The sequence below is a fragment of the Siphateles boraxobius genome, unplaced genomic scaffold, assembly GCF_051911475.1.
Source record: "Siphateles boraxobius isolate OS27281-9 unplaced genomic scaffold, OSU_SipBor_1 26, whole genome shotgun sequence".
Taxonomy (NCBI): domain Eukaryota; kingdom Metazoa; phylum Chordata; class Actinopteri; order Cypriniformes; family Leuciscidae; genus Siphateles; species Siphateles boraxobius.
The window spans coordinates 2,889,640-2,909,999 of NW_027508876.1; the positions used below are offsets into that span (position 1 = coordinate 2,889,640).

At 38.6% G+C, this 20,360-nt stretch overlaps 2 protein-coding genes across 3 annotated transcripts; one reads left to right on the forward strand and one right to left on the reverse strand.

Moving 5' to 3' along the window:
- Window positions 1-217: 217 nt before the first annotated feature.
- On the reverse strand, window positions 218-5,049 carry zic1 (zic family member 1 (odd-paired homolog, Drosophila)). The gene is made up of 3 exons (XM_077244147.1): window positions 2,267-5,049; window positions 1,629-1,792; window positions 218-1,316 (listed from the first exon to the last, which is right to left on the reverse strand). Exons 1-3 carry the CDS (start codon window positions 3,234-3,236, stop codon window positions 1,119-1,121), a joined length of 1,332 nt encoding a protein of 443 aa, XP_077100262.1. The 5' UTR covers window positions 3,237-5,049; the 3' UTR covers window positions 218-1,118.
- Window positions 5,050-7,385: 2,336 nt separating this feature from the next.
- Window positions 7,386-12,472, forward strand: zic4 (zic family member 4). 2 transcript variants are annotated; one of them, XM_077244154.1, is made up of 3 exons: window positions 7,942-8,460; window positions 8,569-9,198; window positions 11,278-12,472. In XM_077244154.1, the coding sequence occupies exons 1-3, from the start codon at window positions 8,037-8,039 to the stop codon at window positions 11,715-11,717; spliced, it is 1,494 nt and encodes a 497-aa protein (XP_077100269.1). In that variant the 5' UTR covers window positions 7,942-8,036; the 3' UTR covers window positions 11,718-12,472. The 2 variants fall into 2 exon arrangements, with proteins under 2 accessions (XP_077100268.1, XP_077100269.1); XM_077244153.1 differs by having other exon boundaries at window positions 7,386-9,198.
- Window positions 12,473-20,360: the final 7,888 nt, after the last annotated feature.

The window sequence follows — 20,360 nt, forward strand, 5'->3', positions numbered from 1 at the left end:
TTTTAAGCGTTAAGACTAACTAATTGAGATAGCCTACTTAACACCATTTGTTATTGTTGTAGTTGTCTGATGTTTTAATTTAGACTCATATTATTTCAAAATGATAGAAAAATAAATATAAATAATAAATAGGTTACTTGTTGGAATTTCCTTGTTGGTATTTCTCAACCTCCAATTCATTTGTTTAAAGAACAGTCGAAAAAAAATATTGAACTCATTTTTGTTGTACGTTTAATTCTTTAATATTGTACGAAAAGTAACCAAACATTATTTTGTAAACTAAAATTTACATACCCTACGAACGCATTTTCCATAAATACCGATTATCTCTAACATGTGTTACCGGTCCTTTACATGCGGATAAATATGGAAAATTGAGTTATATACAAGTAATCATTTCTTGCAGTTGCCAATGCAATAGACAGATAGTTTTATATTTTATCACTTACATAAACAAGATTGACACGGAGCTTCAGGCTTTCACTACACGGTTTATCGACATGACATTAAATAACAACAACTGTGTGCTACTCAGACTGGACTGGAGACGAAATGTTGCACTGGATACAAAAGCACATTAATACTAATCGGTTAGGTAAACGTGTAGACTGTGGTAATACTGGGTAATTCACATTTGGTACACATAAACTATAACATTCTTTTCAGTCAAGACTATTCATCGCAATATTCGTAAAACCATTTCATTTTCCATATATCTAGGGACCACATTTTTTCACAAATTCCCTTAAATTGTATTATGGCTATTTACAAAATAAAATATTACATTTTAAACTAGGTAAATCTTTATGTACAAAACAAAACAGGCTGTGACCTGCTGGTAGCATGCAGTTGAAGTTCTCTGTGCAGTCTTCCGAAAATATAAAAAAATGAAGAAGAAGAGGGGGGGAGGGGGGGGAGCAAAAGAAATGGAGGACAAAACTCGGCTGTCAAGAGGTTTGCACACCCCGTCCATGCACGGCTCTCTCTAGACAGCTGGTTCAGAAAACCGTTCAGATTCTTCACATTGTGTGTGTGTGTGTGTAGGTCCACGCGAGAATAGGCGGACTTTTGAGTCTTGATTCCAAAGCAGTCTTAATTCTGCAGTCTTTTGAAAATATTTACACGTACCATTCATTAAAATTTGACGAAAGGGTGCTGTGGCTGCTCGTGTGATGAACTGTGGATGATGCTGGTGATATGGAACTGCTGCTCTGGTTTTCTGTGGAAGGGGACACGATGGTGGGCGGCGTGGAGGACTCGTAGCCGGAGCTGGCGGCCGGGGAGGGTTGGGGTCCTTGAGATGAAGCCTCGTGAACCTGCTCCGAAGGCAAACACAAATCAGTTTCTAATCTCAAGGAAACTGTAACAATCACATAGCCTATATTCGATCAGTTTGTATTTAGCGTTATGACTCGATTAATAGCGTTCGATTTTATAACATGGCATGTATTTATAATTGTAGTGCATTTTTCCAACACAATAAAGAGATAGAATAAGAGGCCAACGATAAAAGTAAACTGGAAAACAGCGTTTCAGTAGGTTATCCAGAAACGGAAAAAAATGGAAACGTGCAGAAAATGCATCAATTAACGTAGGTGAAAAATAATGAACTGTAATGTCATCGTTACCTTCATGTGTTTCCGGAGGGAGCTGGGATGCGTGTAGGATTTATCACACATTTTGCAGAGATATGGTTTGTCAGAGGTATGGACGTGCATGTGTTTCTTACGATCACTGCTGTTCGCAAAGCGCCTGTCACAGCCTTCAAACTCACACTTGAAAGGTTTTTCACCTAACAGAAACACAGAGCAAACATTTCTCAAAATACAATTTTATGAGGCGAACACGTGCATTTAAAAAAAAACTCAGTTACATTTCTAGATATGCCTACGTAAATAGAGAAAATAAATATGAGCAAATATTAAAAGTTACTCTCCCTATTCCACTATACATGACTCACAAAAAAATAAACCTATACATTTCGCCCGAATTATTTACGTTAGTCTGCAAAGATCCGTAGGCTACTCTAACGCGTTTAATTTGTTAGATATTATACAACCATTTACTAACATAAATATTAATTCGTGTCATAGAACTATGCTTAGAGTGAACATTTTTGTATAGGACAAAGAAACAAATAATAATAATTATAGTAATACCAGCATTATTTGCTTATTTACGGCTCCTTAATTACAACATATAAAATTACAAAAAATATATAAATAATAATACAGAAATATGTATATGAAAATAATTAATTTCTTACCGGTGTGTGTTCTTTTATGGATTTTCAGATTTTCCGATCGGGCAAATACTTTTCCACAGCCGGGGAATGGACACGGAAACGGTTTTTCTCCGGTGTGCACTCTGATGTGATTCACAAGTTTATACTTTGCTTTAAACGGTTTCCCTTCCCGTGGACACTCTTCCCAAAAGCAAATGTGATTCGACTGCTCTGGTCCCCCTACGTGCTCCACCGTCAGGTGGGTCACAAGCTCGTGCATGGTGCTGAAAGTTTTGTTGCAGGACTTTTTCGGATTCGTCAGCTGCTCCGGTTCGACCCATTTACAGATGAGCTCTTGCTTTATGGGCTGTCTCATGTACCGAAAGAAGGCCCCTGCCCCGTGATGAGCAGCCATATTCATGTTCATGGGGCCATAGCCGTGCAACTGAGTCGACGCATAATGCTCGGACCTCGGACTCGCGACGTGACCGTATTGCTCGGCCCTCCCGTACATGTCCCCGGAAAAGCCCAGGCGCATCTGACTGTTCACCACGTTGGAGGATGCGTGCGTGGCCGCTTGCTCGTGCAGTCCCGGGAAGAGCAGGTGCCCAGCGGCGTCAGAGTGTCCATGTGGCCCGGCGAAACTTCCAGCGGCGGAGGCGAAGAGACTGTGCTGCGCGCTCGTGGCGTCTCCGAAACCCCGATTGCGGAAGAGAAAGTCCCGAGTGGAGTTGAAGGCGGCGGTGGAGTACGAGCTGACATGAGTGGGGTGATGATGGTGTCCCAGGGCAGCGGCGGCGGCGTAACCGGGGGCTTGCGAGGAAAACGCTGTTTGGCCAGAGCCAAGATCGTGGGAGCTGTGGTTGATTTTAAAAGCGCCCATACCGTCAGCGAACGGATTGATACCCAAAGCCACTTCTCTGTCTGTAACTTCGCCTGTTGAGTGATGTCTGGTGGAGCCGAAAGTAGTCACTCCAATGGTGGGATACTGTGGTCCTGCGTCCAAAAGCATCTTCAGACTACGGCGGTGGAGACTGAGAGAGGAAGAATCTCTAGCAACTGTCTCTGCTTGCTATTTCTCTGACTTAAGTCTGTGCCAGGCAAACTCCGATGCCCTGTTCCTATTTACTTTTTTGTCGAGAGGAATTTCCCTCTCCTGCTCATCCGATGCACACGCAAATCATGTGCAATATTGTCTTTTGCGGTTTATCTTCCTGTGGCGCAACTTTCACCTCCTCAGTCAGGCGGTGAGCTTCAGACTGATAGTCGCAATCATTCCTGCAGATAAATGAATTGAAAAGACAACACAGTCCACCCCTGATGAATGGGGAAGGAGGGGGCAGCACGTGACCCCGTGCTTGGACCATCATTGGAGAGGGCGCTCTCCCCCTACTAACATCCACTCACCAAATAACAGCCCGCCATGCCTCAGCATCAGTGCGATTGGTCGGTTTACATCATCAATCTATGGGATTGCCGGGAGGTTGCTGACTGTGATTTTGCTCTGGATGTTAAAATTCAGAAAACAGACTTTAGTGAATGCATGGCCGAATAATGGCTTTTGTCCTAGACGGAGTAGCTACTTCCACGTTTGGCCTACTTATGTGGCAGCCTAGTGCTTTGACAAGACCCTGGCGCGCATCTAGTAAACACTCGCTGAAATGTGATACAGTGTGTTCTTATAAGACATGAACCTCTTGCGAGTGTTATTTGAAAAAAACAAATGCTATGTTTCATAAATGTGTAGTTAAAATTACATTTATATTAGTTATCAATATTTATGCCTCAAGTGGTAATTTTTGAGCATTGCCATGCTATTTACATCTTTAAGAAAGCAATGTACAAATTTGTAAAAAAATATTATCTATAAAGATAATTGTAACGCACGGGCTGCAACACCAATAGGCCTGCACGTTTTTGACTACTTTAACTGTGGGCATTGTAGCTATATTTTACTTTATTTACAGGCGTCATTTTAATGATGTTGGATCTCGAGGAAACCTTCATTTGTTTTGCATCGCGCTTCTGAATGGGTTGGGAAAACACTTGTTTGATGCTGTTGTTGGAATCTAATTATTGCTTTTATATTCACATTATATAGCCTACTTAAACGAAAACGCAGTGCGTTGCAGGCATCTGATTAACTTCTTTCTTTTTTCTTTTATTGAACACCACATGCTCTTAGCTCAAAGTCATAGGCCTTCCGTAGGTACCTTCAAACTTCAACGTGCGTGTCTTTCTGTAATTCATATGTATAACCTGTGTTTTTAAAAGATTAAGGCCGTAATGTATCACCCTAGTGTGTGAGTAAAACTTGTGGGTTGTGGAAGTTGTGAAGTGGGATTTCTCTCTGCAGGAAACTCCGGCGGCTGGAGTTCAAAGCCGCATGAACAGACGAACCATTAAAATATCATCCAGACTGCAGCCTTCAGCTCCATACACACTCAAACTCCTTCCAGAGAGAGAGAGAGAGAGAGAGAGAGAGAGAGAGAGAGAGAGAGAGAGAGAGAGAGAGAGAGAGAGAGAGAGAGAGAGAGAGAGAGAGAGAGAGGGGGCCAGGCGAAGCTGTAGAGTTGAATGTTTTGCCTGACGGACGTTATCTTTATAAAAGAAATCTGGACGTTGTCTTCAACAGGTGAAAAACGGTAAGACTCGAGCGTGGGGACAAAATAAGTTTTGGAAGCGGAAATCATTTGGAAATATTAACCGACGTGTTTTAATAACGTTTATTTTTTCCATATGCAAGTATTGCTTGCAACAGTTAAAATAGTTTTTTTAAAGACTGTAATCATTGAAGTGTACAGTATTATTATTATTATAATGATTATTATTATATACACACACATTCTGTTTGGTGCTATTCAACTTATTTTTTGTAATCTTCTAAAAGTATCAGTAAGCCAAAATGCGCCCTAAGAGTGAACAAAACAAAGAAATGCAACTTTATTGTAACTACTGGTGAGTATTTGCTTGGAAAGTTATTTATTTATTAAATTTTTTGGCCTGCAATTGGATTTAGTCAGTGTTAATGAGTTTGGCCAATTTTTGACTCATTGCTGAGTTTTCCATTGTCTTTATTGTCAAACCAAACGCGTATTGTGTCTTTGCATATATTCCCCCCTTTACTACACGAAAAGAAGCTTAAAAATAAACTTTGTTACATGCTAAAGAAATTCCTGAAGAATGCAACTGCGATCCATTCGACCATGAGCCCCAGCCATTTGACTAACTTATTCACTATTCGACAAAGTCATATAATGTTTACGTATCTTTGACACGGATTGTGTGGTTTTGTCACCAGAGGCCTGACAGATCAATTCATGACCTTCCTCAAGGGAATACCAATTTATTTGCATCAGTAATTGAATGCTTCTTGACCTTGATTAAAATGAAGCCACCTAAAGTTGAAGAAATGTCTAAGGTCACACTTTTATTATTTTCAAAGATTACATTTGTGGATTTTAGACTTAGTTTTGTATTCACATGTGATCATAATACGTGAACATAAAACGATCACAATGGCGTTCAGATAAAGTAATGTTTCCGTGAAATGCGATTTTCAGTCTTGCAACCACAAATAAAATTTAAAAAAAAAAGTCTGAAAGAAAATCCGTTTTGCTATTTCGGGACTGTTTCTACGGTTTGTACTGATATGCTGTAATAACAAACGATATACCTTTGAATGAAGTTACAAAACAATGTGGGCTGGGGGTGTCAACTTTTTCCATTTTTCATCGAGACACATGAGCACTAAAACAATGTAAATGCTGTTTCTGTACGCTTACGTAATCCGCGTCATTCCAGTGGAGCTTGAACATATGCTATTTGGCAAATCTAATAGTAACTTTATGACCTTTGTAGGTCAGTTCACCCAACACCTCCTATCTGTGTCTCGTCGGCTTGATTAAGATACAGCTTTAAAGCAGCGATTAGGTTATCATACTGTATTGGAGTTATAGTATTTGCATTTTTAATGTGCACGGAGGAAACATGCCATGCACCACAGTTTATTTCACTACGTCATGTTGATGTTAAACTGCTCTGTTTATGGCTTATTTCAATGCATATTGGAAAATTAGACACAATGACATAGTATCAAATAAAATCAGATCAAACTTTTATTTTGTATTATAATTTATGCTATTTTGGATTGATTTTATAATTGTTCCTCTTCATATAACAATTATAGCCTTTTTTCTCTTTTGCGCAACATGTAGGCCTAGGCAAACTATTTTTAAAACATTTCAAGAACGACATTACTGTATTAAAGTGCACACTTCATTTGTGTGTGTGTGTGTGTGTGTGTGTGTGTGTGTGTGTGTGTGTGTGTGTGTGTGTGTGTGTGTGTGTGTGTGTGTGTGTGTGTGTGTTTCCATTATATTTATATATATATATATATATATATATATATATATATATATATATACACACACACACACACACACACACACACACACACACACAGAGACTGTTTATGTTGTGGTAGTATGGAATTTAAAATTTTATTTATCATATTATACACCTTGTGTACATTTAAAGCACCAATTAGATATACATTCACCGACCATATATCTAAAGCTAATTTTATATCTTGAAATATCAGCATTCGCTTAAAATGCCTTTCTCTTGGGCAAAGTTCAAAGAAAGTCATTAAATCTCTTGTATTAATTTTCATGACGTGGATACTGTCCATTTGCTTTCAAGCTTTTTATACAAGATTGGCTCCAACACAACAGACGGTTGTTGATTCATGATTGTACTTATTCATAACAGGTGCACTGTCAACAGTGTGTTTATGAAATAATGGTGGGTAATCTGTGAGATACATTTTACGTTTCGGAAAGACTGCATTAAGTGTGTATTAGGATTTTTATTTAGCAGCTACTCGAGCTTTGTTGCCAAGACTTTGCTGCCCTGCACTTTTGATGAAGCAGCACCTCCTGTGTGCCTGATCCGCCGCCGCTGAACAACTGGGGCCGAAAATTACCCCCGATCACAACAACAGGTCTTTTGCGATACTATTTCCCCCCTGGACAATAGGCGACCTTCGCGCTTTTCACAAGACACCGATCCCATGACGACGCAGAAGCACCGTTAGAGGAAAAAAGGGGTGTGACAACTTTTTTTCAACAAAATGGATAATTACAGGAAAAAAACAATCGTGGTCTGAGCAAGCAGCGTGCTACTGCAAACTTTAACTTTGTACTAACCGCCGTTTTCGAGGTTTATTACGAAGCTTTTTGAGGCTTTCTATAACGGAATTCCAGACGGAACATGTTGCATTTTTATTGCATGCAAGTCCACTCTTTCTATTTTGCCTATTGTGGTAATAGCTAAAAACCGCACGTTTTCCACAGCTCTAATATAAATAAAGGATACATTGCTTCGTTGCAACTTCGGGGTTGCAGTTAAAAGTACAACAACCTTTGCATAACAAAAGCATTTTTTTCATCCGCTGCCTGAGGCTCGGCGCATGCGCGCTCGCTGTTTGCTGTCACTAAAACATTTTTCTTCGCATTGGAAACTGTCACGAGTGACGTCAATCACGGAGCACTGACCAATTAGAGCGCTCGGTGATTGTTTGGCTCCACGGGCTGCAGCGCCTACCATGAATTTCTATTCAGTATATCAAAGCGTCCTGCTGCTGCCTCTCAACCGAATGGGATTCCACGTAGGCACTGAGATAGCAACTAAACTTTAGGGGAAGTTTATTTTTTTTATTCTTCTGTATTCTTCAAAGCGATTAAAATATATTTGTCATCATCATTATTATTATTTTGCCTGCTGTCAAGTTATTCTAAAATTAGGAGTAATGAGCGTGGATGCTTTGGGAAGCCCTGTGATGGACCCCGCGTTTTCCAAACGGAACACGACGCTGAGATTAGTTGACTTGGCAGGGGCTCACCACCATCACCATCATCACCACCATACCCCTCAGAGCGTGACAGGCTTCCCGGGGTTCAGCAGCCATCCACACTCAATGGCTCACTCGCACCCTGGGGAGATGACTGCGGAACCCCGCCTGGGGCCGAGTCCATTCGGGCCAGAACACATGGGGCACTCCGCGGCCCTCAAAATCAGCCCAACCCATCATTATCCCCACCACCATCACCACCACAATCATCATATTGCAGGCCACAGTGAAGTGGTCTCCAGTCAAACGGGAGCTTTTGGCCCGGTGCAGGCGGCAACGGTTCCGTACTCTATGTCTCACACGGCCCAGGCGCTATCCGCAGGTAGGGATTTCCTCATTCGCCGAGATTTGACAGCTCAAGCCATGCCCGTGCTGACCGATCAGACTTCTGGTTCAGCCTCTCACCACGGAATGTTTGTCTCAACAACAGGTAGCTATCCGGGACACTATGGTCATCACCCCGACCCTGGGAACCATTCTCTCTTCCCTGGACTTCATCACGAGCAGCCATCTACCGGAGCACCAGGTGGCCAAGCCTTGAACGGACAAATAAGGTTAGGAATACCTGCCGAAATGTACGTTCGGTCTGATCATTTGAGTCAAGTAGCGACCTCCAGGGCAGACCCGTTTTCTGCTTCTCCACTGCACGGATACGGCGGGCTCAATCTGAACATGAATCTCAGCGCACACCACCACCACCACCATCACGGAGCTGGCGCGTTTTTCCGTTACATGAGGCAACCGATCAAGCAAGAGCTCATCTGCAAGTGGCTGGAGCCAGAGCACTCCGCCAAGAAACTTTGCTCCAAAACTTACAGCACCATGCACGAACTGGTGACGCATGTGACTGTGGAGCACGTTGGAGGACCAGAGCAAGCGAACCATATCTGTTTTTGGGAAGAATGTCCACGAGAGGGAAAGCCGTTTAAAGCTAAGTACAAACTTGTGAATCACATCAGAGTGCACACCGGAGAGAAACCGTTTCCCTGTCCATTCCCCGGCTGTGGAAAAGTATTTGCCAGATCGGAAAACTTGAAAATCCACAAGAGGACACACACAGGTCAGTGACTTAATTTGCTGTCCCTTAGGGCAATTAAGTTAAATACTAGCGCCTCATAATGCTGAAGTGTCAACAAATCGATGCACTGCAACTAGTTTATTAATGACGTGAGCTAGCTTGCATGCTACATAGATGCACCGTTTTTTTCTAAAATGCCGCTTTTTCTATATAGCCTACTTTATAGAAATGTAACATGCATCGGCTTATCTGTAAAGAGTTTCGCAAAACACTAGCATAATTTTCAATGTTATCGCTGTTATTTAATGCATCTGATGAATACATCTATTTAGTTTACACTAATAGAATATCATATAGCATACTCGTTTAGCAATACGTCGTTTTTAAAAGAAAAACAACCACAACGGTAGAGCACTGTTGAGTGTTACTGTTTTTAAGTTACTTGCCTTTTTTTTTAATATGATGCGTTGTAAAAAAAAAAGGCATTCCTTACTTCATGATATCCCAACACATTCATATGTTTGGGGCCTACTGCATCCAGTTTAGTCGGCTGTAAAAATAAGAGATGAAAATATAGTCCTGCCTTTTCCCCCCACTATAAATCGCATATCGACATCGGCTGATTATATTACATTTATTGTAAGTTGTACATAAGTGCTTATCTGCTTTGCAAACTGTTATAGGCTACGCTACCTTTAACTACATTCTGGAAATTAGTAACAATTCGTTTTTTAAATACATTTCTTTTATCCCAGAAATATTTTTTGAAGTTCTCTGTAATCCTCTCAGAACGGTCAACATGAACATGGTAGCATTTTTAGAGAGCTAGTGTCTTGTTTTGCTTACACTGCAGTGTGCGTGTGTGTGTGTGTTTGTGTGTGTGTGTGTGTGTGTGTGTGTGTGTGTGTGTGTGTGTGTGTGTGTGTGTGTGTGTGTGTGTGTGTGTAATAGGCTTTAGAAAGAAACTGTCCAAATCGACTTTCATTTATTAGATAAAGAGACAAGATGTTGTAATTATTTACATTTGTGTCTGAACTGTGACGATATAAGAAACTACATATTCACTGTTGACAAACTTCAGATTTGCAGCATGCAACAAGTCGTTAAAAGTTCTGAAAGAGTAAAACAGTCGTGCCTTAACAGTAGCCTATAAACTTTATATTTATTACTATGTTTAGTTTTATTTATTTTAATGCGTTGTGGGCTCTGTACAGCTGGAAGAATTTTTTTTTTTGTGGATTTAGTAGATAAGATGAGTGAGGTTTATTTTTAATTGCATTTTGTCATAATAAGGTTTTCAAAAGGAAACTGCCTACGTGTGTAACGCTTATCTGAAAGCTACATTTAAGATAACAACCCTTCGGTTTTGATGTTTAGCCAACGTTGTTTATGCTTCTGTGCGACGTTCCCGCGGGCAGGTAGGCCTACATATATTTTTAGCTTGGGCGATATTTGAATCTTTGGCTATGGATATGGTTTCCCAAGGGTCTCTTCCTTGCTGTTTTCTTGTAGTAGGCTACACTAATATTCTTGATTGGCTTTCTCGGCCCAACAGCTGAAGGTCAAATTGATATTCAGCGAGCAACTGTAATTAGACAGCAGCAATTACGTAGTCTTATAAACTCCTGGAGCTTATGTCCTTCGGAAATAAGCGTGATGTGATTAAATGTAATTAATTCAAACATTTCTATTGCATGGCCGCCTTCTCCAGCAGTTATTATTGTTACAGTGGGACAGGCCTAATAGCAGTTTAGATGGTGGATCAGATATATTTTATGAGATCTTCATGCTCGACATTCCAAAAGTAAATGAAACCACTATGAGAGCGCGTGCATGCTTTAAAAAAAGGATGTCCAATAATCTGTAATTGTGAAAAGAAATCATTGCTGTCTGATTGTTTCAGTCACAAGGGGCTTTGCCATGAGAGCAGACAGAGCAGTAAAAAGATAATCACGATATCATGGGGCTCATGTGACCTGATTTCAGACTGACATGCGTTTGACTAATGCAAAGTATATTTGGTTATGCGCTCGTTATAATGATGTGCTTCGTTATAATGATTACACTTGTGATGTTCTTTGCCTATAATGACCATTGTTCACAACTGTGTTGTTGTTTTAGGTGAAAAGCCTTTCAAATGCGAGTTTGACGGCTGTGACAGACGGTTCGCCAACAGCAGTGACCGGAAAAAGCATTCCCACGTACACACTAGCGATAAGCCGTACAACTGCAAAGTCAGAGGTTGTGACAAATCCTACACGCATCCCAGCTCTTTGAGAAAACACATGAAGGTGCACTGCAAGTCTCCACCTCCGAGTTCTGGTTACGAATCATCGACTCCATCTCTTGTTTCTCCTTCATCGGACCTGGGACGGGAGCCAGCTTCTTCTGCGCTCTCCGAGCCGCTCTCTTCCTCGTCCCAGCCGGCCAATTTAAGCGAATGGTACGTGTGTCACAGCTCCGGTGCCAGTGGCCCTCAGACCCCACCCAGCGGTTCCTCCACGCCGGGCCACACGGAGGGGCCAACGTACGGCAATCCTGAACGGAGGGACGCCTTCTAACAAAATATTAGCCCATAATATTAATTTGGCAAAGGGACTGAAATGACTTTGACATCTTTTCTTATTTGGACAGTCCATTTTGGACTGAACGGTCACAGGCTGACGTTCAAAGAGTAGGCTTGTCCACTGTTACTGCCTTACTGAAGGATGCACTGGCCCTTTGACAACTAATGTCAATGCCCAACCACCAATCAATTTAAAACATGTCCCGAGTGTCTATGTTTATAAATAGTGTACTGGCCGTACGTATGTCACTGTATCATTTTGTAAATTTACGCTTTGATTTCAATATCTTAATTTATTTTTTAATCGGTAAAGAATTTTTTGTATTATTGAACCAAAGTGCTTAATTATTAAATATGTACAGTTGTAAATAACGACGTTTTAATGTCTATGTGTGAACAGTAATTTTGTAAAGTTTTGTCTTTAGGCAATTTTAAAATGTTTGCTACTCTACTTTGTACAAAACTAATATTCCGGATTATTTGAATTTCATAAAGACGTAGACTCTTTCCTCTTTTTGTGCTTTCTCCAGCCCAAGCCAATTTGAAGGAAAAACCGTTATTGTATTTGATATGACGTTTCATTTATGATTAGTCATTTATCAGTGTGGGTATTTTGTGATTTTGTAAAACTTGTCTGCAATCCATTTTTATGAAAAATATGAATGATCAGAAGAGACCTTAAAATGTGTACCGAAATGCCTTGTACGTTGTCAGTATTTTAAATAAATTGTGTATGATGCAAAGCTAAAATACCTCCTTAAGCTTCATAGGGAGGGGGGAGGGGGGTCATATATTGATTAGTCATCATTTAATACAAACCCCTTGAATAATCCAAATATACATGATCCTAAAATAACTCAAACGTCATAGTAGATACAGCAAACTTAAAATAAATGTAATTCTCTAAGCAAAACCCTTTGCAATAACTTTTTTTATTTCCTTTTGTATTGCTTATACACATAGATATACCCTAGCTTTACACTCCAATTACATGGGCAGCAATTGATGAAAGAGTTGCATATTTTCACACAGACTTCAAAGAGGCTTTTATACAAAGAGGCATTTTTTTCCACGACGGTGAATCTTCATGGTGAGTTAAGATTTCAATAGCAAAAGCCCAGTCAAATTTAAATAATATGGGCGACGGGGCCGTGGAATATGTTCTGTCAGAAGGAATGCAATATTTGCTCTGAAGATATAGAAATACAAAATACGCTTTCTCTTACTCAAACGAATGTTAAATTCGTTCGTTTATTAGTTTGGCTATTTTTCCAGGTTTTAAAATAACTGAAAAAGTCAAGTGAAGTAAAAAATATCTTAATTCTCACGAGGAATATGCCTGAGTTCATTGTTAATAACTAACAACTTATGATATCCATTGCATATCCGAGCTAATATATACAATTTTAATTAATAAATGGCTAATTAAGTAATGATACATTTCAGGAATCGTCATCCAAAAATCTACCAATGTGAGCTTAGCTACAACATTCTCAACTGATCCATTTAAAATGGCAAACTCAGCGTTATGCATCGAATGTGTGACTGTATAGCACGATTAGCTTTTAAACTTCTTTGTTGCATGCAATGTAAAATAAATACAACAGGAAAAGGCCAAACAGTGGAGTATCTAGTGTCAGAGCTGTATCAGAGGAGAAATGGATAGTTTGGTCTAATAACAGGATCCTTTGAAGTGATTGTATTATCAAGGGATTCTTGCATGTCGTCTAAACGACGCTGATGACACGGAAAGGCTTCTCTGTGTCTCCATTTTGATATTGCAAATGTTTTTCAAATTTTGCACTCCATTCAACAAAATAAGAAGAGACGAGGTGACCAGAAACAAGTACTTGCAAGTAATATCAACTATCGACAAGCTGCCTTCCTCGGACTCCTGGTGAGCCCGAGAGCGCGCACGCTCGTCCGCGTGTTAAAGTTGCGATTAAAGGGAACAGAACAATAAATGTTTCTTTTTAAAAGTGTCCCGCTATTGAATAGTATCGAATGCGTTTTCCCTATTCTCTCCTCTCTCCAAATAAGCCAACCATTCGTTAGTTAGTTAGTAGGCCTATATAACTATTGTAACCAGCGGTGACGAGCTGTTTTGGGAAACGTATTGTAAATTTCTCAAATACGAGGAATTAACCATACCAAAATAACAGTAGCCTATCAGCCGTCTCCTTAAAGAAGCTACAAGGGCAATAATAATAATAATAATAATAATAATAATAATAATAATAACAATAATTGACTTCTTCCGAATGCAAAGAAAGCGCGTACAAGTGTTAAGTGAAACAAAAATGAAACACGAGACACATCCATTTAACCTTTTAAATTCTTATGATAAAAGTTCACAACTTTATTCACAATATGGTGGACTTGGCCTAACTATGAATTCGTATTCTTATTATATTAAGCAATAGCCTGCCTAGAAAAAATCTTCTTTGTTAAATCCAAACCAGGGCTCATTTGAGTGTGAAATATAATTTCTTTGTGAAATAATTGAGGCGATAATCACACTTCCGGAAACTGTCCTGCATTATTTAACAAAGCTCTTTTAATAGGGGATTAGCGGTTCTCTCCACACCATTCAACGCTCTATTTAATGTCATAATTACATGACAAGGGCCGACTGGAATTCGCATGCAAAATGAAAGGACAGGTGCAATGGCAAATAAATAAATATATAAACTAGTCAATAACACAAAGCAAGTTAAAACAGAATAGGCTTCTTTTAGACCTCTTTGACCCGTCCAACTCAACTGACTGTTCAAATAGTTGAATAAGTGTTGTTACTTTGCATTAAATTATGTTAATTTGCACATTATACTGTATCCATTGCTTTGTCCATAAAGTTGAATGTCTATCAATCAATCAATCAATCAATCAATCAATTAAGTTTGGATATTTTTATAATGCTCAACTTTGCCAAGGTTTTTATTTCTAAATTGTGTACACTACGGGTTATAAAGATTTGGTCTTGGTGAAATTAGAATTCAACTTGAATCGACTTACATATAGGTAATTCATTAAGTGTGTTATATTGATTATAACAATGAGCAAGCCACTTTATGAGTTAAAATTAAGTACAACCATTTGTCAAAGTTTAGTACATGTATAATGCTGCGATAATGCAATGTACCACATCCCAGTATACACCAATTTGTTTTGCAATAAAGTGTACATGAAAAGTTTTTTAAATATAAATGTAGTTGATTACAGTATAAAAACACATCTATTTACATATTAATACACTTTTTTTACATGTAGGCTATAAATGCTTCTAATTTAATTACAACACAAACATTGTTATGAAAAAGATGTAAGATATTTTTGTTACACTTTATTTTAAGGTATCTTTGTTACACTGTTATTTAACAAATACTGAGTTATAATAATTAACTAGGCTACATGTACTCACTATAGGGTTATGATTAGGGTTTGGTTTGGGATTAGTTGCATGTAATTATGCATCATTTATAGTTTTTCCTTTACTAAATACATGTAACATATGTTATCTGATTCTGTAAAATAGTGTTACTTTATCTGAAAACTCCTTGCTAAATGAGTTCTACAAGTATATATTGCACTAACATAAGTTTCCTCTAAAAGAGACATCTCGTTTCAGCACCTTTAAATATGGCAGCAACAGGAATAAAAATAAGATAACATTTAGTTTAACAACAAAACAAACTGAACTTAACACATTATGACATCACTTCCTGCACCGTTTGGAGGTGGAATGGAGGAGAGAAATGTAACTGCCATAGACTAAATGAAAAGAAATAGCGAGAAATGACTAATAAATTGGGTAGCCTGATTGAATAAGCGCCTAAAGATTACCACCATCATCTATTCGTCGGCGCTGAGTTATTGTACTTTCATGGATGAAGGAGTTTTTCTCCAGTGAGAATCAGCCCCTATAGTTAGCAGAGTGAACACTGATCTCTAACAACCTTCAAATAATGTAGCAGAATGTGCCGCACTACTTCGCACCTGCACTCTGAATGGGAACCTTCTTTCAATGTAAGATACGCTTGTTGGCCTTGAATCTCAAAGCAGCTGCATGAATGAGTCGAGCGACCCGTGCTTATTTCGCTTCCTTTGATCTCTGATCTTTCTCTCTCTAATTTGTTCGTATAGTCTGCAACAAGGACTTTCTATTTGCTATTAAAACATTAGTGTCTATAAGGGCCACATGAACAGGATAGATGTCATGCAAAGCAGCGCGCTATGTGGGGAGCATCGTGCACGTTTCCACTAAAAAACATTTAGTCAGTGAAAGCACGTCATTGCTGTTTTATTCAACGGCAATGCGTTTAATAGAAGGATCCAAGAAAACACTGCATTCTTTGAACGATAAAGCCATTGGAAAGGTGATCATTTGCAGAATGATTGACTGCTGAAATGAGGGAAACGTTGCATTTTTCCTCTAAATATATTAGGTCCAAGTCAAGTTAAGATGCAATACAAAACCCAGATGTGCACTCTGTGGCTCTGTACGACATCCATCGTAGGTAAGTTGCCAAGTATTACCTGCAGTTATTTTATCTCTGGTATTTATGCATATTCACCACCAACCGCTTCTTTCTCGTGACTTAAAAGAAGAAGAAAAAAGAAAAAAAAGCGTGTTTTAGTTCACCTTTGCCTTGAAGATTTGTTATGAGTTTCTGGTAAAATGGCTTTATTTATTTGTTTGTTTGTTTGTTTTGTCTGCATGACATGGATACACGCAATACGTTCAACTAAACCAATTTTATTGATGATCCAAAGGGAAATACCTCTATCGTAAACATTGTTAACTCAGTTGGGTTTCCTTAAAGAACTCGCCGATATTACAGTTTAATTCAATGTACAGCATTCAGAGGTGTCTATCACCGCACAGACCGGCACTGAAATGCAAACAAAAGTAACTAAATTAAGTGAATTTCCATATTTTCTGTGCTCCCATGGATGGTCCACCTTAATCTCCAGAAGCCTAAACTGACTGGTCAAAGCTGTGCTGGCAAAAGGCCATCTATAGTCTTCTAAAACGATGATACAAGAGGCATCAATCAATGCAACTGCTCCAGCATTAAGCGTGCGTTACAATAGGGTAATGATGATAATGAAAAGTAAAAATAATGAAATCGTTTTTATGGGAGTATCAGATTTATTTAAGTGGGCCATACATCATCACCATGGGCAAATGATAATGAATTGCAGAATGTGCCCTTCAGCGATTAAGTATTCCTGAAATATAATTTATCATCTCGAGGTTCATATTTCATATTATGAGCAGCATATGAGGTGGTTTGTGTAGAGAAAAGGAGGCGAGGATGTTTTCAGCTATGAAAGTTTAAAGCAGAAGAAGAAAGTGTTGTCTCCAGATATCCACAAAATGGAGACGTCGAACTGCAAATTATGTATTCTTCTGTGTCATGAAACTATCATAAGGCCTTCACTTTTAGTCCCTGATCTCGGAAGACAGCGTTGCCCAGCAAAAGCAAATCTTTGGTTTAATCTGTTTTACTCACTTGAACACACGGCGTAGAATGGTTGGTTATTATATATGGTCAGTAAAAAGGCGAACTTAATGTGTGACCCGCTTCTACTAAACACGCTGTCACATGCTTCCGTTTGAACATCTGCACTAACCCGACATGAACCTCTGGAAAACAATCACATATGCTATAGGCTATATCACCAATGTAAAAAAAAAAAAAAAAAAAAAAAATTATATATATATATATATATATATGTGTGTGTGTGTGTGTGTGTGTGTGTGTGTGTGTGTGTGTGTGTGTGTGTGTGTGTGTGTGTGTGTGTGTGTGTGTGTGTGTGTGTGTGTATTCAACTTTTTTTATAAGTTAGCCTATACAAGATTCAACTCATTTTCTAAGCGAGTTTAATGTAATTTAAGTTGATATGACTTAAACATGCAAAAGCAAAAATGCTTAATTTAGGTGTAGCATTTTTTAGTGTTATATACACTATACACTTGTATTATTATTGTATAATTATTATTATTAGTATTATTATACAGCCTCAGCAACAGGTTGTGAATCGGTTTTGAGAAACTTTCCGCAGGTGTCGGGTTTCAGACGTCTGAGAGTAACAGTGGAGATTGACCTCTGGCACCTGAACGAGGCATGTTTCAGGATTCTGCTGTGCGAGGAAGCGCCTTCGCACACAAACTCTGACACCCGCCATGAACAGATCAATTTACATTTAAGGTAAAGTAGTGCATTGGGCACCAAACTGCCTGGAATGAGAGCATGAACTAGGTGAAAGAGAGTATAGAATAGAATAGAATAGAATAGAATAGAATTTAAAATGCCATATCTAGACTAGGCATTTTCGAAAAACAGAAGCGCAAATATATGATGCATAAGCTATCATGTATCATAGTAGCCTAACGCGTGAAATGTTTCAGACATGCAAATGCGCACAGCCAACGTGACGTTTTAAGTCATTGGTTTATGTGCACTATTTCACACGACGCTCGGAAATGTGCTGTGCATGGTGAAAGCACAGTTTGAGCAGGGGAATAATTCGTGTGATCACTCTAGCAGCAACGCAGACTTTGGGTCATTTCTTCATCTCCCGCAGAAAAGACATTACGCCTCTCATATTTACATACCCTGTAATATTTGCCAAACATTCATAAATTACAAATTAATGAAATGTTCCACGGCCCTCTGAGATCACTCTAATGAACATATGGAGCATTATGTGAATTTTTGACACATCTTTGTTAACTTTAATGTCTTTTGCATCATCACGGTCTATTAAACAGCATTATATCTGTGCTGTGACAGTGACTATATGACCTGCTGAAGGTATCAACACACAACCCGGAAACAAATGACCCACAGACATAGAGGAACAAAGAAGAGCTCCGCATGACCTGAGATCTACCATATAGCCTACTGTAGAATTAATTAATTTACTTTAATATTGTAATATAAAAATATGATGTTTTTTTTTACATCAGTTTAGATCCTGAAATCGTGCAAAATAAAGATCTTATTTTTGAAATACGTACATTTCCCTTTTATTAACAGCATTAATATATATTTTATTTTTTCATTATTTTTTTTTTCATTTAATTTTTATTGTCTTTTTACTATTGCAATTAAGCATATTGTTGTTGCTAATGACGAGGGTGGTGTTTTTTGTGTCTTTTTGATTATTAATAATTTGTGCATTGTTTTTTATTTTTTTATTTAGTGTACGTTATTTATGTGTGTGTGTGTATTTTTGAAGGTGAGTTTCCGAGTGAAATGTCAACAGCCACCTGCGTGTTGTTAAAGCACGACGCTTGAAGGGGGTGTGGATCAATATTAATCACCGGCAAGTAAAGTGTCATTCAACTGCAGTTCATTTCCGCTCCGGCATTCTTTCTCTCTTTTTTTTCTTTCTTTCTTTATTTCTTTCTTAGAGCTACAGACGCGTGGCCAGGCTTCCAACATCGACTTTTCCAATTAGACACACACAAGACAAGTTATCTCGATACATGCGCTCTCTGTATTTGACAAATGACACGTTTTCAAGTCTGTCTTGAAGGAAATTTAAAGGTGTAGATGAAGGAAAGAAATTCCCGTTGAGTCAGTAGCAACCTTTTCTGATGTATAATGAAACAACTCGTCCAATCTTTTTTATTAATACGAAATCTTTTTTTTCCCCTGACAGCACCAAAACAAAGAAGTCATGTTTACAAATTGCCAAATAATATATACAATAAAAGTTTTGCATGGAAATAACCACAAGAGGGACGTTATTAGTAGGCTATTATTAATATTATAACTCTATACTATAAATAGAGTTTATCACAAATATCAAAACCTATTTACATTAAAATTGTCGCCGAAATTTCAAAAACATTCCCGCTACCTCATGCTGCATCTATAACGTCTTGATTCTGTCACAAAAGCTGATGATCTTTCTTTTAAAGTCCCAAAAACATCATAAAAAATGGCAGAATTATGTCTAGCGAGACTTGTCCCGTTGTGCACGAGTTAATTCATCAAAAGGAAAGTTTCTATAAGTTTTTTTTTTCACCCCATATAATGAAAGATTTAAATAATAAGTCGACCACTGTGACATTCTTTGGACTTGGGCTATTTTTCATAATACTCTTTTGTGTGGCTGAGGAAACTCCACAGACGAGGGCTGAGGAATAGATTTCTTCCATTTTCTTTTGCACAGAATCATTGTTAACAGCTAGTTAAAATGTGTAGATTCAGACACTGACTGTACCAAAGAAAATACTTTTTGGCATAAAAATTATCTAAGAGACAAGGTAAGAATTTTTTTTTTCTGAAAGTAGAAAAAACGGATGAACCAATCTTGGATGACCACATAAAAAGTAGCCTATATTGCTTGCATGATGCATGATGGAAACCAAATAATAATATAGGCATCTGTATGATGGACTCGATTTCCGCTTGAACATAATTAAGTATATGCTTAAAATCAATTGTTTCCCGAGCTCAGTGAGGGTCCATGGCTGCAAGCAGAGAGAGGCCTATTTTTGCACGTGTGAAAGCAGGAAGTAGCTCTACCTGTCATTCATTAAGACGACACAAGCTCAATAGAGATAGAGGAAGCGAGATTGGACCTCCTCGTTATACCTGCCGCGCAATTAGTGTTACTT